Source organism: Haliaeetus albicilla, chromosome 5, assembly GCF_947461875.1.
Source record: "Haliaeetus albicilla chromosome 5, bHalAlb1.1, whole genome shotgun sequence".
Classification (NCBI taxonomy): Eukaryota; Metazoa; Chordata; class Aves; order Accipitriformes; family Accipitridae; genus Haliaeetus; species Haliaeetus albicilla.
The window spans coordinates 474527-493149 of NC_091487.1; the positions used below are offsets into that span (position 1 = coordinate 474527).

The 18623-nt window shown below is 54.2% G+C and overlaps 1 protein-coding gene across 4 annotated transcripts in view; it reads left to right on the forward strand.

The window, feature by feature from the left end:
* The window catches only part of LRFN5 (leucine rich repeat and fibronectin type III domain containing 5), a 61292-nt gene that overhangs the window by 38320 nt on the left and 4349 nt on the right, over window positions 1-18623 (forward strand). For 3 of the 4 annotated variants that reach the window (XM_069782999.1, XM_069783000.1, XM_069782998.1), the window contains exons 2-3: window positions 12430-13837; window positions 14544-16053. In XM_069782999.1, the coding sequence (XP_069639100.1) occupies window positions 12450-13837; window positions 14544-15486 (2331 nt within the window). In that variant the 5' untranslated portion in view covers window positions 12430-12449 and the 3' untranslated portion in view covers window positions 15487-16053. Of the gene's footprint in view, window positions 1-12429; window positions 13838-14543; window positions 16054-18623 lie in introns of those variants that run through there. The other variant, XM_069783001.1, reaches the window with a different exon arrangement.

The window sequence follows — 18623 nt, forward strand, 5'->3', positions numbered from 1 at the left end:
GGGAGTGCTGCATCTCTATGATTCCAGATCCTACGTGTGAAACAGGGATGGCATCGCCTTCCCTCTCAGCAGAGCCAAGAAAATAGGCAAATGTTGCTGGACATCATTCAGAAAAGCCAAAGGAGAAGATAATAACTCTCTTCAGAGCAGGGCTCGAGCAGCAAGCAGTAAATAAATCCTGATACCACAAGTGAACAATCTACAGAAAACAAAATATTTAATGGCCAATTATCAGGTGGGCACCATCCATCATGATTCCTCGACAGGACAGGATCCTTCAGCAAGTACCGAGCATGCACGTGGTGGTGTGTCGGCAGGGGAGGAGCCGAGCAGCACCGGCTCCAGCTTGGCATTCCCGGGATTGGTGTGTCCGACCCTTGCACCCTTGCTCCAACCTGTGCTTCCTGGCCTTCGGGCAGACGCTTCTGAAACAACTACTTTGTGCTGAGTTTTCAAATGTACATTTCCTTTAAAACAAAAGTGAAAAGAAAAAGGGAAAGCTGGAAGTGCATGTTCTGGGATCATCCTAGGATTTGTGCTGTGAGGCGATGTCAGGGGAGCCCGTGCCCTAACCCAGCCGTGGCAGTGCCAGCCCCGCTGCTGCTCAGGGGCTCCCAAGGCAGCCTGCAGAGGAGACGTATCTGTGCGAGTCGCACGTTTTATTGGGAGAGTGGCAGCTGCTTGGCCAGAAATCCTAGGCTGTGGCGGTCTCCCTTCTCTTTGGCTTCCTGCCATTCAGAAATGCTCTGGTTCAGGTGAGTCTCTTGCTTCTCTGCACCCTTTCGCAGCAGTTAGCCAGTGATTCAGGCAGGCTCCCCGAGAACGGGTACGCAGGATGCTCGTGCGAGTACGTGACCGTGCCCGTGGCTGGCACCTGGCCACCCCGGCCGCATCGGGTGCCTCTGCCTGGGCAGGCGCCACACTGGGAAAGGGTCCGGGGTGGTGGAGCCCCCGAGGAGCCTCTTCCCCCCACGTCAGGGCTTGCCACTGGCCCCTCCATGCACAGACCTTTCCGCTGCGAGCGGCCGCAGGGAGCACGCCGGCTCCCAGCAAACGGCGCTGGCCGGGAGAGCACAGGGCGGATTTTGCAGGGGCGAGGGCGGCAGCCTCGCCTCCCCGCGCCGACTGGGAACGCGCTGCTTTGGCACACTTGGTGACAGAGAAGTGTCAAAGCAAATCCATTCACGTTTGTGTTGTGTTTTGATGTTGCAAAAACACTTAGTTTTGAAAATGCCACGATATTCCAATTCAATAAAAATGTTTTGATAAGTTAAAAGCTGTTTTGTTTAAACAATTATTCACTTTATCCACTTAGGCTTGCTCGCATTTTTAAGCCGCAGAATCGATACTGATATTACAGTCAGCATTTAGCATACTTGTATAGTATTTTGTGTGGCGGTACCTCAGGAGCTGGAAAATGCAATAGCTTGGCCTTTCTGACTTTGAAAGGCAATGTTTGCTGACGCACTCATGGTGCTTTTTGACGAGACCCCTCTCTCTCTGCGGAGCTCTGGCCCCAGAGGGGGCTGCTGGCTGGGGGGGCCGAGCTGGCCCTCCTGCTCAGCGTGCCCCCGGCCCGGCGGCAGCTCCGCGCTGCACGGGGGGGATGCGGTGTGGGGGGGCCGTGAGTGCCGGGGTCGGGGGCTGGCTCAGGAGGCACCGCCAGTCCAAGGCCGGGATGCGGGGAGGGGGCTGCAGCCGGGCTTCCCGCCGGCCCCCAGGTCCTGTCCCGTTGGCACTGCGGGGCTGTGAGCTCCGAGAGCTGACGGAGTGAGACAACGGGAGGTCGCAAAGGCGGTTGTGCTGCCTTTCCTGCATTGCATACAGCCGCGTGAATAATTACTAGGGGCTCGAGGGGAAGAAAAGGAAGGAATTCATAATGCACATGTTATAGAGCGGGGGCCGGAAGATGAGCACTCTGTCTGTCTGAGCCCAGCTGTGTCTGTAGAGCCGTGCCAGCCAGGACACTGAGCAGCAGCCCTGGCTGCTTGTGTTTTATTAGTGCACACTTCTTTCAACAAGTGCAAAAGGCAAATCGTGTGTAGTGGTGATGGACAGTTCAGGTGGCGAGTCTGCTGCTTGCTGGTAATTACTAATGTACGCTCGTTTAGAGTTGCCTTGGGAAGTTGCTGTTTCAATGGTAGGGAACACTGCTGCTGGACCAAGAGGATGTATTGCTGAGACTTTCTGTTTCAAGGACAAGGAGGAAATAAAAGAAAAAAGCCAAAATGGGCTCTCGGCTGTGCCTACTTGAGCCCAGGGTAATTATACAGCTACAAACAGCTCGTTGGGTTTTACACCGGACAAGATGGGAGTGTGAATATCTCCATTACTTTCTATAAGTAAGAAACCAGGAGGTGATTTCCTCTACAGGTTAAATACCTAAGACCAGAAGCTGAACGTTCAGAGGAACAGTGACGCAGGAGGGGCCGGGGTGTGGGTGGCCAGGCGCTTTACCAGCTGGGTGCGTTTCGGTAGCAGGGCATCACGATCGGCCCTTACAAAACTGGGGCCGGGTAGCAAACTGTGTGTCACTGTGAAGCCCCACCACGGGACGGAGCAGCAGGTGCTGCTGGTGCTGGGGGGAGCTTGTGTTGGAGCACCCACGGGGCTGGGGGCCAGGCGGCCCCCCTGGGGCTCCCACAGCCTGCCCGCCACCACAGTACATTTCTTAACCATTCTCCTCGGTGTGTATTTTTATCACAATGCTTTAACCAGGGTTTTTCTCAGAAGCTGCTCCGGTGCCTGCTTGCTTAAGTACCCATCTCCCCGAGCCGTGGTGGAGCCAGCAAGCGGTGCCTCCCCAAGCCCCATGTATCAGGGGGCCGTGGGGGATCGCCGGCTCGCTTTTCTCATGGCACAGCTATTAATAAATTACAGAGCTGCAGTTGTGTTCCTGCGCTGCCGCGTTGAGTCATCCCATGTATCACTCTCGGCTCCTCGTCTGTGATACAAATGCCTAATGAGCTGCCTTCACCGCAGCCCCGCGTGTCAAAGCTCTCCTTGCTCTGTGACTTGTTCAGCATTTAATTCCTTGCATTTCAAATGCGTTCATTTTAGCCAGCAATGGCAGTAGCTGAGCAGCGTTGTGCGTAGCTCTCGCGCGTGGCCGTGGGCTCGGGGCCACGCCAGCAGCAGGCGTGCAGGAAGCGTGCTGGAAGCGTGCTGGAAGCGTGCTGGAAGTGTGCAGGAAGTGTGCAGGAAGTGTGCTGCCCCCTTGTCAGCCTGGGACAGGGGATGCACCGTGACGGTCCTGCCACGCTGTTGTCGGTGTGTGGCAGGCAGCCGGTGGCAAGAGTGCCGGTCCCCGTGTGTTCCGAGCAGCTTGCTGGGACACGTGTGTGCATGAGAGAGACAGTCAGCGGGGGGAGTAGCGGGGAGCAGAACAAAAAGGGGAAAACCCCCAAATGCCTGGAGATTCCTGCGTCCCTGCTGCATTAGCTGCGCCCACTACGGTGTCACCAGGGCATACGCTGCTGGCGTGGCACGTTCCTCCTGCGAACCATCAGCGAGCCGGTGCTGGAGGTGAGGGGGCTCGCTGTCCGGGTGAGCATCGGGCAGCCCACCTGAGCGTGGAGCTGGCTTCAGGCTTGGGATCCTAAACCTGCCCACACCTCCTGGGAAGGCTCTGTCACTCCTGTGGAAATGCAGGACACAAAGAGCTGTGTCAGCAGAAGTGAGGGAACTGAGTGCCTGGAAAGTGTCCATGTTGCCCAGCTTCTGATGGAAACTCTTCAGCCGTGACTCGGGAGCCATGCTCCATTAGCACTGGTGCAGGGAGCCCAGTATTGTTTTTACCTTTTTGAGGACTTGGCTCCAGACAATATGAAACAATTCTAAAATAAAGTGCTTTAGAAGTAAACAAAGGATAATCACCTTATTTTTCTCCTCAATTTCTGAGCTTTACAGACATGTTTTTAAGCTGTACTCTGCAAGGGCAAGAGCTGAAGCGTTTTGTTGTGTAGAAGACAGGTGAGAAACAGCAGAAATCCAGAAATGGAGCTTTTGAGGAAGAAACGTACGTTATGCCAGGAGAGGCAGCATCCCTGTGTGAACCGGCAGTGCCGCCCCGGGCCCTCGCTCTGAGCCGGGGTCTCTCGCCTTGTGCCCGCTTTAGCAAGGCTCACGGCAGTGGGAGATACCTGGCGTCTGAGGGACATGGCCCTGGCAGCTTGCTTTAGCCCAGCCTGCTTGAGCAGGAGTGGGATGGACGAGGTGGTCTCTGGAGGTCCTGCCAACCTCAGCGGTTCTGTCTTCTGCAGAGGGGTCTGCCTTCACCTGATTGAAATTTCCTTTATATACTGACAGGGTGGGCATTTTGTCCTGCTATAAAGTAATGACCGTTCCATCATCGCAGCCATTTGGCTGACGCGGTCCCAGACTGAAGCCGAGGGTAGCTGGAGTTGGGGTACCCGAGCCGGGCTCTGGCTGCCAGCACTGCTCTCCGGTATGCCGGACTCATGGCTGCCTGGCGCCACGCGGCAGCGGTGCTCTCATGGCCTCGCTGAGAGGTGCTCAGGCAGGAGAACGCAGACCGAAGCGGGCTCTGGTGTGGGAGGCCTGCAGCCGGCTCCGGTGCAAGCACGGCTGCGGCTCGGCACGTCCCTCCCGCGCGGGGTTCCTGTGCAGTGCTGCGATGCTCCGTGGGAGATCCGCCCGTCCTCCTCCGCTCCGCAGCCCCGGGCAGGGCAAAAGGGCCCGGCACTGAAAGGCAGAAGCGTCCCCTGCCCTGGCCCTCAGCTGGGCCAGACGGTGTGGGGAGACTTGCCTTCACTCCCCCTCGCACCCCATCTTCTGTCCTGCCTTGCCCTCCTTGCTGCCGTCACTTGCTGATTTAAGCATCCTCTGCCTCCTGGAAGCTCTCGTTTGCAGTTTTGCTGTTCACACCGCAGCATTGTGGTTGTCTTGCTTCTTTCTGGAGGAAACCGGTTGGTTTTCTGCCTCAGACAGAACCGGAGAGGGACTTTGTGGCTCGGATCAGAGGTCGGTCTAACCCATGTTTCCAGCTCCGGCACTGACTGCCAGTGGTCACTTACAGAGAGCCCGGCTGGGCGGGATGTGCTGATGTGGTCCTTCTTCAGGAGCCCCTTCCCAGCCCCTCACGGGCAGCAGATGAAGGATGCCCAGCACTGCTTCCAGCCCGCCGCACTGGTGCCGTGCTGACCCCCGTCCCTGCCAGCGGCCGCATTTTCTCCCCAGCACTCTTGCTTCCTCAGCCAGCTCCTGGTGAACAGCCGCCTGCAGCCGGGTCTGCTGCTGGGTCCTGCTGCCAGGTGCCTCCCCCGGCTGCTGCCCCACTTTCTGCAGGCTCCGGGGAAGGGTTGCAGACCCCCGCAAGCTCTTGGGCAGGGGCTGCCTCACCCTTTATTTTCGGCACCGTGCCCTGCTGGGAGAACAGCGGAAGCTTTGCTCTCAGATGTCAGCCAGGCGTGCGGCACGGTCTAGGACTTACTGATACCAGTTCTGCTTTCTCTAGAAATCTCTTTAATTAAAATAATTGTTATTGTTCACTTTAATCTTGCCAGTTTAGACCTTATTACGGGGAGAAGAATTGCGTCCCAGAATGCATTGCTTTGCATGCATATCGTTTGCAGCTTAAGGCTGAAGGAAAATGAGAGCAGCTACGCGAAACAGCTCATTAGCCAGCCTGCCTCCAGTGCTGGGCTGTACTTTGCTATTTACAGGGGGACATAACCTCTGGAGCGCAGCCGACCACCTCTGCGGCCGCATCAGGTGCACCAAAGGAGACCCTGGAGCAAGCACGATTTGATGTCCTGTAGCTTTTAAAATTCCCAGAGGTTAGAGGGGTTGCAGCTGTATTTGTTACAGCATTTGAAGCCCTTTAGCAATGACTGGGCTACAGTATTTCTGCCATAGCATGCCTCCCCATGGTGATTAACCTGTTCAGGCCTACAGCAAGTATTACAAGTGTCAAAGAACCAAAACAGCATGTCCTCCCTGAAAAGCAAATAGGCAGGCTGGACCTCAGAAGGAGCTGCTTTGCAGCTGAGGGCTCCTTGCTGCCCATATCGGGAGATGTTGCTCCTCGCTGGCATGAGAGGGCTTTATGGCTGGTGGAGCAGTTTGTGCATGCCGCTGGGGTGAGAGACCGTGGTCCTGGCCCATGGTCCTGGCCCGTGCAGTGGCTGGGCGGCCAGCAGAACCCCCAGGGAAACCTCTGGGTGAGGTTCTTTGATCTGAGTGTTTCTGTTTTCTTAGGTGCTTTGCTTCCAATTCAGCAAAATACTCAGGCGTGTTTACAAACCATTGACCTTTGTGAAATTGAAGCTCCTTGTTCTCTACTTCAGTAGTTTTAGCAGCTGGTATGCCATATATCACAGCATCTTCATTTATATGCACCTATTTTAGCATGGCTGCAGGATGCCTTTGGTGACTGGTGTCAGCTATTTCCCCATCCTTCATCCCCAGCAGGTGAATATCATCAGCTTCTAGACTTTTTTTTTTCCCCACCACGAAATTGCATTTGCAAAGACCTTGAAAATCGCAACTTCTGCTGAGTCCTGGAGGGGTAGGAAAGGCAGTCAATAGCTTCTGTCATGACCTTAGTGATGACAGATTATGTCTGAGCCAGGCACCGTATTAGCAACTGGCTCTGAACAGCTACCAGTGTGCCGTGTTAGGTTTCCCCGGCACACTGACTTTGTATAGCACCTACCATCTGAACAGAATCGGATGCAGTGGAAATCGTTTGCTAATTAATTACTGTCTCGTGGATCCCGCTGCTTCCGTGTGTTATGCAATTCACAATATGTAAATGACGCTTTGTAGCAGTGGACACATTGGCAGATGCTGCAGTAAGTATCATAAAACCTATTACTCCCAAAGAAGATGGGGGCAAAAAAACCGCAGCAAGCAGCACATTGGGAAAAAGAAGCAATCTCAGCCTGGCGTACATGACATTTCATTCCCGTGTCCCTTGGATCAATTCCAGGCAGAAATTTCAAATTCATTAGCTCTTTACATGACCTCAATTTGTTGCTAGAACCGGTGGGCGGTCATTTATTTTCATAGCCCACTGCTGATCGGGCGCCTTTGAGGCGTGCAGAGGCTTTGGTGCAGCAGTGCCCCATACGGGCTGGGGTCACTCCAGCCAAGCCCCAGCGCTGGACCTTGCCCGGCAAACCCCCACAGAGGTTTCTGATCCGGGTCTGCCCCCTTGGGAAATCCCGGATGGCCGGGTCCTCACGTGCCCAGGGGAGCACCGGGGGCTGCCGGGAGCTGCCACCCTCAGAGGAGACGTGGCTCCCGACGGCAGCGGTGTGACTCCTCTTGGAAGTGGTGGGAGCAGTCCTCCTTCAGGGGATCTCGCAGAGCGGTGTGCGGTGCCGGAGGGGCAGAGCGTCTGCCCCAGCTGCCCCTGTACCCTGCCTGTGCACAAGCTTTGTCCCAGACGAGCTCAGGGTACCCCCTCGGTGCTGGGATGGCTGTTTTACAGCCGCCAGGACTTGGGACAGCAGGAGCCTGAAGTCAGCACTGGGAGCACGGCTGAGATGGATCCAGTGCAAAGCCCAGAAGCCACGTGAGAAACACCCAGCGATGGACAAAATGATGAATTGTTGCCCATCGCGCTGGCACGCCCCACCTGAGAGCTGCCAGAGCAGAGGTGGGAAGGGGGTGACAGGGAAGACGGGTCCCTGCCCCCACGAGCCCAGGCTCTGCCGAACCACTGTTGGACCCGCTCTGTAGCTGGGAAAATTGAGTAAGGGGAAGGACTTCCTCATTTCGGGTCAATAGGAGAGCAGCAGGCTGGTCTGCCCCAGTCCCAAGGGCAGCCTGCACCAGGGCTTGTCAGGGCTGTTTGCTCTTCAGAGACACAATTTTCTGTACGGCAGTGAGCCATGCAGCCCACTGTAATTTGTAGTTAGTTTTTACAGACAGATTGAATAACTCAAATTATCAAATGTAGCAACAAAATTGATTTAAAAATTAGTATATGAGAGCCTTTTTTGCATGAATCAGAAATGTCACGTGAGGAGCTTGACTATCCCTATCTTTTCGCAGATGCCAAGTAGTAAGTGAAAGCAGCACGTGCCTTCCTAGGTAACTAGCATTTCTCTATTTGTTTTATGGTAATGATATGCTTTCTTCTTCTTCTTTTTTATTTTTTAAGCAAGTAATGAGAATCAGGTAGTGCTTTGCTTAGTCAGAAAGGTGTTTTCTGCAACAAGCTGTAAGCCATGTCAGTGCTGCTGTTGCTGCGAGTTGTCTGCATGTGGGACGAGGTGAGCTGGGAAAGGAGAGGATGCTCGGCCTGGCTGACTTTCAAAAGAAATGTCTTCTTATGGCAGCTGTTCTTCTAAGCCACCAGATCCGGCAGTTCCTGCTGTCTTCTGGAATATCTCAGCTGTGGGCCACGGCCATGAGACGGCGTACTACGCTGAGCAGCCTCATGAGGAAATACTCTGCGTTCTTTCAGCGAGGCGGTGAAATGTTTTTGCCGTCCCTGTGGCAAGGGGGTGATGTCCAGCCTGGGGGGACGGGCTGTCCCTGTCTCTGCGCAGCGGAGGCACACAGCTGGGGCACCGGCCTGGTCATTTAAATCCAAGTGTGCTTTTGCTGTTCCTGTCAGTTGATGTGTCCGGTACTGTTCTTCAGCTGCAAATGTCAGTACATCTTTGCATGACGTACAGATCTTAGAGCACTTGTAAGCATTTGTGCAAACACACAACTTCTATTAAGCTTCGCTGGCGTTTCTGTTACAACTTAGGTGACACTTTAAAAAAACCCGATAAGGTTGGATAAGGAGCTATTTACCAGGAAGAGGTGGGCGCTGGGCAGCGGTGGGAGCCCACGGGCAGGGCTGCCTTTGGTTAAGACAGCTCAGCGTGGAGACAGGCTCCCGTGCAGGGCTCGGAGACGGTCCAAGAGAAACGGCGTGCCTCTTTTTCTCTGCCCTCCTTGTTTCTCCCCCAGCAGCTGCCCCCAACAGTGTCCCGAGCCGCAGTTTGAGAGAGCCGATGGACTTGGTGGGGTTTTAGAACAGTCGTGCTGGTGCTGGCCCAGCTCCGTCACCGTGGCACGGGGTGGGCTCATCAGTCCTCCCTCCCCAGGGCAGGCTGCTGGCGAGCCCCGCGCGGTGCCAGCAGCTGCTCGCAGGCGTGCGCTGCCGTGGTGTGCTCTGCCTTTGGGGTCCAAACACCCCCCTCCGGGCACGGGACGGGGGCTGCCTTCCCTTGGAGGCGAGGGCTCCGGAGCCCGACTGTCCCGGAGCAGACTGGCAGAGCTCCCTCCCCTTGGCCGCTGTCCTCCTGGAGGTGCAGTCGTAGGAGCCCTGAAAAACAGAAGCGACCCGGGGTGCTCCTCCGTGGTCCCACTTCCCTCCTCCGGGGAGCGGCGGCCGTGGGCCGTGTTTGCAGGCTGCGATCCGCCGTCCTCGGCCGGTGCCCGTGCCTGCCCGGCTGCTCCGGGGTGACGGGGCTGCCGGGCCTGTCCTGCTCTCGGCCGGTGCTGTGCCGGCGACAGCCCGGGGCTGAGGCGCTCGTTCTGCGGAGGGGTTCTTGGCAGCGCGGTGGTGCGCCTCTGCGGGGCTGGTGAGGAGGAGCCAGCCGGGGGTCTGCCGCTTTGGGTGAGGGCACCCTCCACCCCTGCCCGGCCTTAACTGCCAGGGAGGCTCCGGTCTCGGCTGCAGCTTCGACGCCGGCAGCTCCCTGCGGGGATGGCCTCCTTCTCCCTCCCGCTGCCTTTGCCTGCGGGCAGCTGCCTGCCCTGCCCAGCCCAGGGCTGACCTTGCCTGGGGCTGCGAAGATGCAGCCGTGGGGGACTGTGGTGTGCTGGGAGAGGACGGGCGGACAGATCAGGTCGCAGGTGCCAAATCCGCGTTTGTCCTTTGTACGGTCGTAGGGCTGGTGGTTGCCCAGCGCTCTGATCCACCAAGACCTCTCCATAAGCACCCTCTGCCCTCGAGGGACTTAGTGCCTCCTCCTAATTTACTGTCATGGGCAGCCGTACGTGGTGTGCACTCACCTCCCTGTCCAGGTCCCCGGCAGAAACACTGGAGAAGACTGGCCCTAAACCTGAGTCCTAGGGGACACCGCTAGTGACTGGCCATCAGCTGGGTCTTGTCCCATTTGCTACAACCCTTTGAGCCTGACCCTTTAGCCCGGCGTTCACCAATCGCGTTGTGTCCCGCTCTCGCCGTGTGCTGGGCATTTTGTGCAGAGGATACTGTCTCTGACAGTATCAAAAGCTCTCCTAAAATCCAAAAAACCCACGTCCACTGGTGGGTAGCCTCGTCATAACCCTATCATTCCAGCTATGGTTTATGTCTGTGTCTCCGTATGTCGACGTTCCATCTTGCGACCGTATTTCCAAACTTGTAAATGCACCTTGCTGATTTGGTTTTAATCTTGTATAGCTCTTCAAATGAACTTGGCTAAATCCAAGCACATTACTGTAATCACAGCTACAAATCTAAATTAGCAGTATTAAGTTAGCAAATCTAAATGAGCATGGTGTCCCCAGCCAAGACTGTCTGGGGACCCTGGCGGTCGTGCTGCGGATGCCCTGAGCCACTGAGTCCATTTGAATCTGGTACGTGCCAGATCTAGATTAAAAGAGAAAAGTCCTGCCTGGAGAGGGTGGGTGGCAGCCCATGGCCGTGACTACAGCCGCCCTGTTGGGAGGTGGCCGGCCAGGGGTCACCAGCAGGTTTTGGGGGTTGGAGTAGGTGGTTTGCTGTGCCATGCTTCCTTCTCCACTGCTCGGCATCCCCGTTCTCCTCCAAGTCCATTTCACCTGCAGGACCACCCCAACCTGCAATATGGGCACGGGCTGGACGAAACTGAATCTACAAAACGTATTTGAACGCTGCCTGGGAAGTCTGCTTTCTGCTACAATTAATGGTAGCAGTAATGGTAATGGTTATGGTAATGGTTCCCAGCACTTCAGTAGTGATGAGCCATGCCTGCGGTAGCATACTCAGGTTTTTTTCCCTAGGGGGACTCAAGGGTTGGAGCCAGTAGTCATGAGAACCTACAGTCCCCAGAAGTATCAGGAAAAAAAATAAATTGATAGTGCTGAAGAGCAGGGTTTAGAGGCTGGTATTTTCACTCATCCTTTTTGCAACTTGTTGGCTCCTCTTAGTTTGCATGGCACTGTGGATGGATTATGGACAGACTGGACAATAGGAGTAGTAATTGTTCTGATGTTAAATGTCTTTAAATATCCATGACGATTCAAGACTCCTGCTTACGGCTAGCCGTGAAACTTTATTTTATGAGCTTCATTAGTACATTTCTGGGATGATAATGCGTCTGAGTAATCCGATCTGTACACGTATCATTTTATCAGTCCCGAAGGGAGCCGAGTGCTTAATTTCCGATGTGGAGTCCCTCTGAGCCCTGTTGCTTACGACGGCACAAGTTTCCTCTTGGACACATACGTGCTTCTCCGCAGGACTGTGCTCCCTCCTGCCTGCCTGCTCCGTGGAGGAGCCTCTGCCTTCCCACCCGCCTGCCTGCGCCATGGCAGGGATGCTGACGCAGGGCTGCGCAGAAACCGGCACCGCAGCTCTCGCGGAGCTTTTGGTGTAGTCACTGATAGATGATCTCATTTAGCTGGTGTGGGCACTGTTGTTATCTTCCTTGTTTCCATACTCTGTGAGGATCCTGGATCTGGCAATGTAAGAGATAAGGCTAATTGAAGTGTCAGGCTTTTTGGGAGAAGAGTGCAGCGTTGCTGGCTGTGGCAGCCGGGAAAACAGCAATGATCCAAAATTAGCCCATGTTCCATTTTTATTTAGATCCCTGGTTGTTGTGGGGTTTTTTCTTGTTTTTTTTGTTTGTTTGTTTTATTTGCATTTTTGGGTTTTGAATGACATAAAATTAGCTCCTTCTGAGTTTATTCTGAAAATAGCATTAAGAGCTTAAATGTTCAGTGGAGATGGCTACAAACCCATTGAATTGCCATGATTTAGAGGCCGCTGAGAGTTTTAGCTTAGCAAGTAAAGCACACATGAAACATCCCTCGTTTTCAGTACATAATGGTATTATGGCAAAGTAACTCCAGACCATGAGGTCAGGAGCATCTGTCAGAAAGCTGAGCGCCTGGAGCAGAGGGGCATTGCACGGCGGGGATTAGCTCTAGCAGGAGGGGCCCGAAAGGCACTGCTGACGCCACGTGCGGTGCCACCAGCTGCTTCCAAATTGCGTTGTCATTTGTATATGAGTGTCTGTGTGTATATATGTGTATATGTAAACATACCTATCTCTCAGTTGTTCTTCTGGAAGGTTGTAGAGAAGCTCTTATGTCAGGATACAGAGAATGATAAAGACATCAGGTGACAGGATGAGGATGACACACTTACATGAGCTTCAGTTTCATGATTTAACCACAGACAGTTTGTCTTTACTTTTTTATTGTTGTTTGCTCATCTTGCAGAGACTAACAGACGTTTGCTCTCCCTTACAGGCTCTTGAACCTGATCTACAATGGAAAAACTGCTTTTGTTTCTGCTGTTCATTGGCATAGCGGTGAGAGCTCAGATCTGCCCAAAGCGCTGTGTCTGTCAGATTTTGTCTCCGAACCTTGCCACCCTTTGTGCCAAGAAAGGGCTCTTATTTGTTCCTCCCAACATTGACAGGAGGACCGTGGAGTTAAGGCTGGCAGACAACTTTGTTACAAACATTAAAAGGAAAGACTTTGCCAATATGACCAGCCTGGTGGACCTGACACTGTCCAGGAATACAATCAGTTTTATTACACCTCACGCATTTGCTGATTTGCGCAATTTGCGGGCTTTGCATTTGAACAGCAACCGATTGACTAAAATCACTAATGACATGTTCAGTGGACTCTCCAATCTTCACCACTTGATACTTAACAACAACCAGCTGACTTTAATTTCTTCCACAGCTTTTGATGATGTTTTAGCTCTTGAGGAATTGGATTTGTCTTACAACAATCTGGAAACCATCCCCTGGGATGCGGTGGAGAAGATGGTTAGTTTGCACACTCTCAGTCTAGACCACAACATGATTGATCATATTCCTAAGGGGACGTTCTCCCACCTCCACAAGATGACCAGGTTGGACGTCACGTCTAACAAACTGCAGAAGCTACCGCCTGATCCTCTCTTCCAGCGAGCTCAGGTACTAGCAACCTCAGGAATTATCAGCCCCTCGACTTTTGCATTGAGCTTTGGTGGGAACCCTTTGCATTGCAACTGTGAGCTTTTGTGGCTGAGGCGTCTTTCGAGGGAAGACGACCTGGAGACGTGTGCTTCTCCCACGCTCTTGTCCGGCCGGTACTTCTGGTCGATCCCCGAGGAGGAGTTCTTGTGTGAGCCTCCTCTCATCACCCGGCACACCCACGAGCTGCGGGTGCTGGAGGGCCAGCGGGCAGCACTGCGGTGTAAGGCCCGGGGGGACCCTGAACCAGCAATTCATTGGATTTCACCCGAGGGCAAACTGATTTCAAACGCAACGAGGTCCGTGGTGTACGACAACGGGACGCTCGACATCCTTATAACGACGGTGAAGGATACAGGCTCCTTCACCTGCATTGCTTCCAATCCGGCTGGGGAGGCCACGCAGACGGTAGACCTGCACATCATCAAACTCCCCCACTTGCTGAACAGCACGAACCACATCCACGAGCCTGACCCCGGCTCCTCAGATATCTCCACTTCCACCAAGTCGGGCTCCAACGCGAGCAGTAGCAATGGGGATACGAAAGTCAGCCAAGATAAGAAGGTGGTCGTTGCGGAAGCAACATCCTCTACTGCTCTGCTGAAATTCAATTTTCAGAGGAATATACCTGGGATACGTATGTTCCAAATCCAGTACAACGGTACTTACGATGACTCCCTTGTTTACAGGTAAGGCAGCCCCAGCCCGCCTGTGCGGGGCCCTGCCAGGCTGCTTGGTGCTGACCTGCTGCCCCCCGTTCTGGGCATCCCCCTCCGCCGCAGCAGCAGGAATTTCAGACCCCTGCCTGTGGCAGCAGATGGTGGGAACCTCGGGAAAGACTCATGCAATTTTCTACTCGCAAATAGGGAAATTACCTTGAACGGTGTTATTTTTAGATAATCCAGACAGACCTCTAATCCTCTGAACTAATCTGATTGGCAGAAAGGTTGTAAAGTTAGAGGAGTTAAATGGATCTTAACGCTCTCAGCTTTATGAAAACACGGGCAGAAAGGTGTCTGTAAATGCATTCCTCGTAGCACTTTCTGGAGGTGTCCGTGCTGGTGTGCTGGCAGAGAGGCTCTGTGCTGCTGGGTGTAACAGTCACACTGTTCAAAACTGTCTGTGCTTGCTAATTTCTTTTTATGTTTTTGACGTGGTCACTCTCCTGGGGGCCTCTGCGATGCCAAGCCATGCCAGGGGCTTGGCGGCGGCTGCTGCTGCACCAAACGCAGGGCAGCAGCTGCTGCCGGGACGGCGAGCAGCCCTGCGGGGGTGGCGGCAGGAGCAGAGGAGCCGAGCCCCGGTGGTGCTCACCACGGCCGGGGCTGCCGCGCATGGCGGGGAGGTGCCTGCGGGTCTGGCAGGTTCACTCACGCTGGTTTCCTTCTCCCCCAGAATGATACCTCCCACGAGCAAAACCTTCCTGGTCAACAACCTGGCTGCTGGGACTGTGTACGACCTTTGCGTCCTGGCCATCTATGATGATGGGATCACCTCGCTCACCGCCACCAGGGTGGTGGGCTGCACGCAGTTCACCACCGAGCAGGATTACGTGCGCTGCCACTTCATGCAGTCCCAGTTCCTGGGTGGGACCATGATTATCATCATTGGTGGGATCATCGTGGCCTCCGTGCTTGTGTTCATCATCATCCTCATGATCCGCTACAAGGTGTGTAACAACAACGGGCAGCAGAAGGCCACCAAGGTCAGCAACGTGTACTCGCAGACGAACGGGGCTCAGATCCAGGGCTGCAGCGGGGTGCTGTCGCAGTCGATGTCCAAGCAGGCTGTCGGGCACGAAGAGGTCATCCAGTGCTGCAAGGCTGCCAGCGACGGCGTGACGCAGTCACCGGAGACCGGCTCCAGCCAGGACTCGGCCACCACTACCTCCGCTTTGCCTCCCGCCTGGACTTCCAGCACTTCTGTCTCCCAGAAGCAGAAGCGAAAGCCGGGGCCAAAGCCAAGCAGCGAGCCGCAGAGTGAAGCTGTCAGCAGTATCGAGTCCCAAAACACTAACAGAAATAACTCCACTGCCCTGCAGTTAGCTAGCCGTCCCCCCGACTCTGTCAAAGGGGCCCCCACGTACAAAAGAGCACAATCAAAGCCAAGTAAGTTCCTCACTTTGCCAGCTGACGCATCCCGAGCCAAGCGCAGGCTCTCCCTGGGCGGCGAGCTGATGGAGTCCCGCCGCCTCGGCAGCGCCTGGGGCGCAGGTGGATTGCGGTCCAAAAGGAGCATGTCCATGAACGGGATGCTAGTCCAGTCAGACAGCTCTGATGTGGATAGTGGAAAAGCAACTTTCTCCAGTTCTGAGTGGATATTGGAAAGCACTGTGTGACCTGCTTTTTTTTTCTTTTTTTTTTATTTTATTTTAATGAAAAACAAAACACCAAACGTTGTGTGAAACTCCCTCTCCCGGGGAATTGGATTTGGAAGTCCGCTGCTGTCTCGCTGATTAATGGCTTGTTCATGCGGGGTTCTGTATAAGCCACCCAGTGCACACAGGGTTTTATTTAGTTTTCATTTGATTTTATTTAATATCAAAACAGAAGGCAACATTCAGAGATTAAAAAAAAAAAAAGGAAAAAAAAGATTAAGGGGTGAAAAAAAGCATGAAACAGCACCAGTGCCTTCCCTACTCTAGGACTGGCTTCCTGGTTCTGCAGTAGCAGAAAACAAAAGAGAGAGTTTTCACAGAAAAAGCCTTTTATAAAGGAAATGAAATTTCCTCCAAGCTAACAAATAACCACTTCTGGATCAATCAGTAAAATGATATTTTTTAAAACGGTCAGACTGTATATTTCTTTTCCGTGACAATGGTGTTGCCTTTGTTTTTAGGCAGATGCTGTACAGAAACAACAACGCTGTGTTGTTATGTTGTGTAAAATAAAATATTCACTCCGTACACCAGCCAGCCTCGCGGTAACTGCCCGCCCAGGACCCGTGCCTGGGGCCCGTGGGTGCCGCTCGGCAGGTCCCACCATGGGGGCCAGGAGGAGGAGGAGGGTGCCGGGGCCAAGGGTCCCTCTCCTCTTGCCAGGGTCTGGCTCGCTGGGGCTGGGCACTGGTGGAGCGGCAGGGCTCTGCCGCAGGGTCTCCCCGAGAGGGTGCCTGACCCGCGGTCCCCGAGCATCCTCACCCCGTGGCGCTGGGTCCAGTGGCGGCAGTGGCCACCGGCTCTCAGGGCACCCTCCTCGGTCCCGGCCCAGCCCCGTCCAAGAGCCCGGGGGCTGCCACGGCAATGGCTTTGCCTAGTGCCAATGCTGGAAAAACAAGTTGCCGTTCAGCACCAGCCGTCAGGGCAGGTGTCTGCCCATTGCTCCCAACCCACGCGAGGCTTGGTTTTGCGGCTCCGTTATCAGAGCTGGCCCCCACCCCGGCAGGCAGTGAGTGCAGCGGAGGCTGTCCCCTTCCCGACAGCGCAGGTGCGTGGAGGTGTGAAACGTGGGCGAGGGCAGCCTACGGGAAATGCGGGAGCAGCCCCGTACCCCAGCTGCAGCGGCAAGCATCGCTGCAGTCCTGCAGACCTCCTTTGGGGCAGGGAAATGTGACTTGGTTGAGCTCCAGGCAGAGTGCTGGCGCCTTCAGGTGCGGGGGAGAGAGCCGAGAGGGGCAGCGAGCAGGGGAGCGAGCAGGACAGAGAACAGGGCAGCGAGCAGGGCAGCGAGCAGGGCAGAGAGCAGGACAGAGAGCAGGGCAGTGAGCAGGGCAGAGAGCAGGGCAGCGGGCAGGGCAGCGAGCAGGGCAGCGAGCAGGACAGAGAGCAGGGCAGCGAGCAGGGCAGAGAGCAGGGCAGCGAGCAAGGGAGCAAGCAGGGCAGCGAGCAGGGCAGCGAGCAGGACAGAGAGCAGGACAGAGAGCAGGGCAGCGAGCAGGGCAGAGAGCAGGGGAGCGAGCAAGGGAGCAAGCAGGGCAGCGGGCAGGGCAGCGAGCAGGGCAGCGAGCAGGACAGAGAGCAGGGCAGCGAGCAGGACAGAGAGCAGGGCAGAGAGCAGGGCAGAGAGCAGGACAGAGAGCAGGACAGCGAGCATAGGCTGGCAGGTTGACCCCAGTACTGCAGGGCAGGGCTACAGCAGGGGGGTATGTAGCCATTCAGTGACTCATAGTGATGATTGATCGGGATGATGATGGTCATCCCCTTCTTTCCTAGACTTTTTTGGGCATATTTCCTGTAAACTCTTACAGTTTGTTTCAGTTCTTTTTAATCCCTGTGCACGATGAAGGGACTGGAAGATGGTCTCAACTTTAACCTCCTGTTTGTGGTGTGTGTGATAGAATAATTTCAGGCCACCACGTAAGGTTGTAAATGTATGGCAATAGGGGATAGCAGTTGAAAACCTCACGTTGTGAGGATGGCAGACGTGCTTCTGCTGCTCTGCTCGTTCTGAAGAAAAGTCTACAATTAATATTAGTTAAACTCATATGGTTATTGTGTTTAAATTAGAGACAGCTTAACTCCGCAACGTTAGTGCACTCAGATGCCAAATAATAGGTTGATATGGGCTTTGTGGCCATTAAAGTGATAAACAGTTAAATTTTACGTCCTGTGTTCTTCTTCTTGAGAGCAATGTGACCCCGGCAGATGCCAGCAGACACCCTCGCTCTAACCAGGGCAGCAGGCTGGCCCCAGAGCAGTGGCGGCCGGGAGCATCTCCCGGCAGGGAACGTCTCGTGGCAGGAACGTCTCCCCGCAGCCCCCGGTCTCTGCCTCCCAGGCCCTGCAGCTCGGTTGGGACTGATGCGCACGCTGGGTGACTCCTGTTGCTCTCAGCCGTCGTGGGTTGTTCTCGGTGGTTTTACTGCTTGTCGTGGAAAAACAGAGTCGGGGTGGGGGTGGTGTAAAGGACATAAAAAGAAGAGGCTGTTTCTTTTTTAGAAAGCCCTTTTACTTCCCTTGGGAAATGCAGAGACCAAAAAGGAAACGAAGCCTCAAAATTAGAGTACCCGCTTCCTGCTGGAAAAGCTAAAAAAAAAAAAACCAAACAAAAAATCCCTCCTTAGATTTCTCTGGAAGTCCGCATTCTTCTCGAGGGGCTGTATGCACAGAAACTAGCTATTAAAGTAGTGCACTGTCAGAGGCAGTGATGTATTTGTCCAAGTTCTGGTAGTCTGGCAATGAAGGCATTGTCAAACATGGGAAAAAGGAGTGCTTCTGTGCCCCAGCGAGGAGCTGCTCTCTGCAGACAGTACCTTCACTTTGTGGTTGGGTACGGAGATAGCTTTAAAGGTTTTCTGCTGAGGTATTTGTTTTAATCGTGCATTTTAAAAACATCAAATGAAAATGCTTTATATGTTGTCTAAAATTGGACGTAAATGTGTCTAATGTTTTGTGAAAGTGCTAAAATATTAATAGCTTCTTGTGGTTTAGGGAGGTTTATTTTTATATTTTTAATTTTTTACTCAAAGGAATCATTTCTAAACACTGAAGCTGAGTGTTCCTTCCACAATGCATCTGTATAAGCAGCTTAGAAGGAC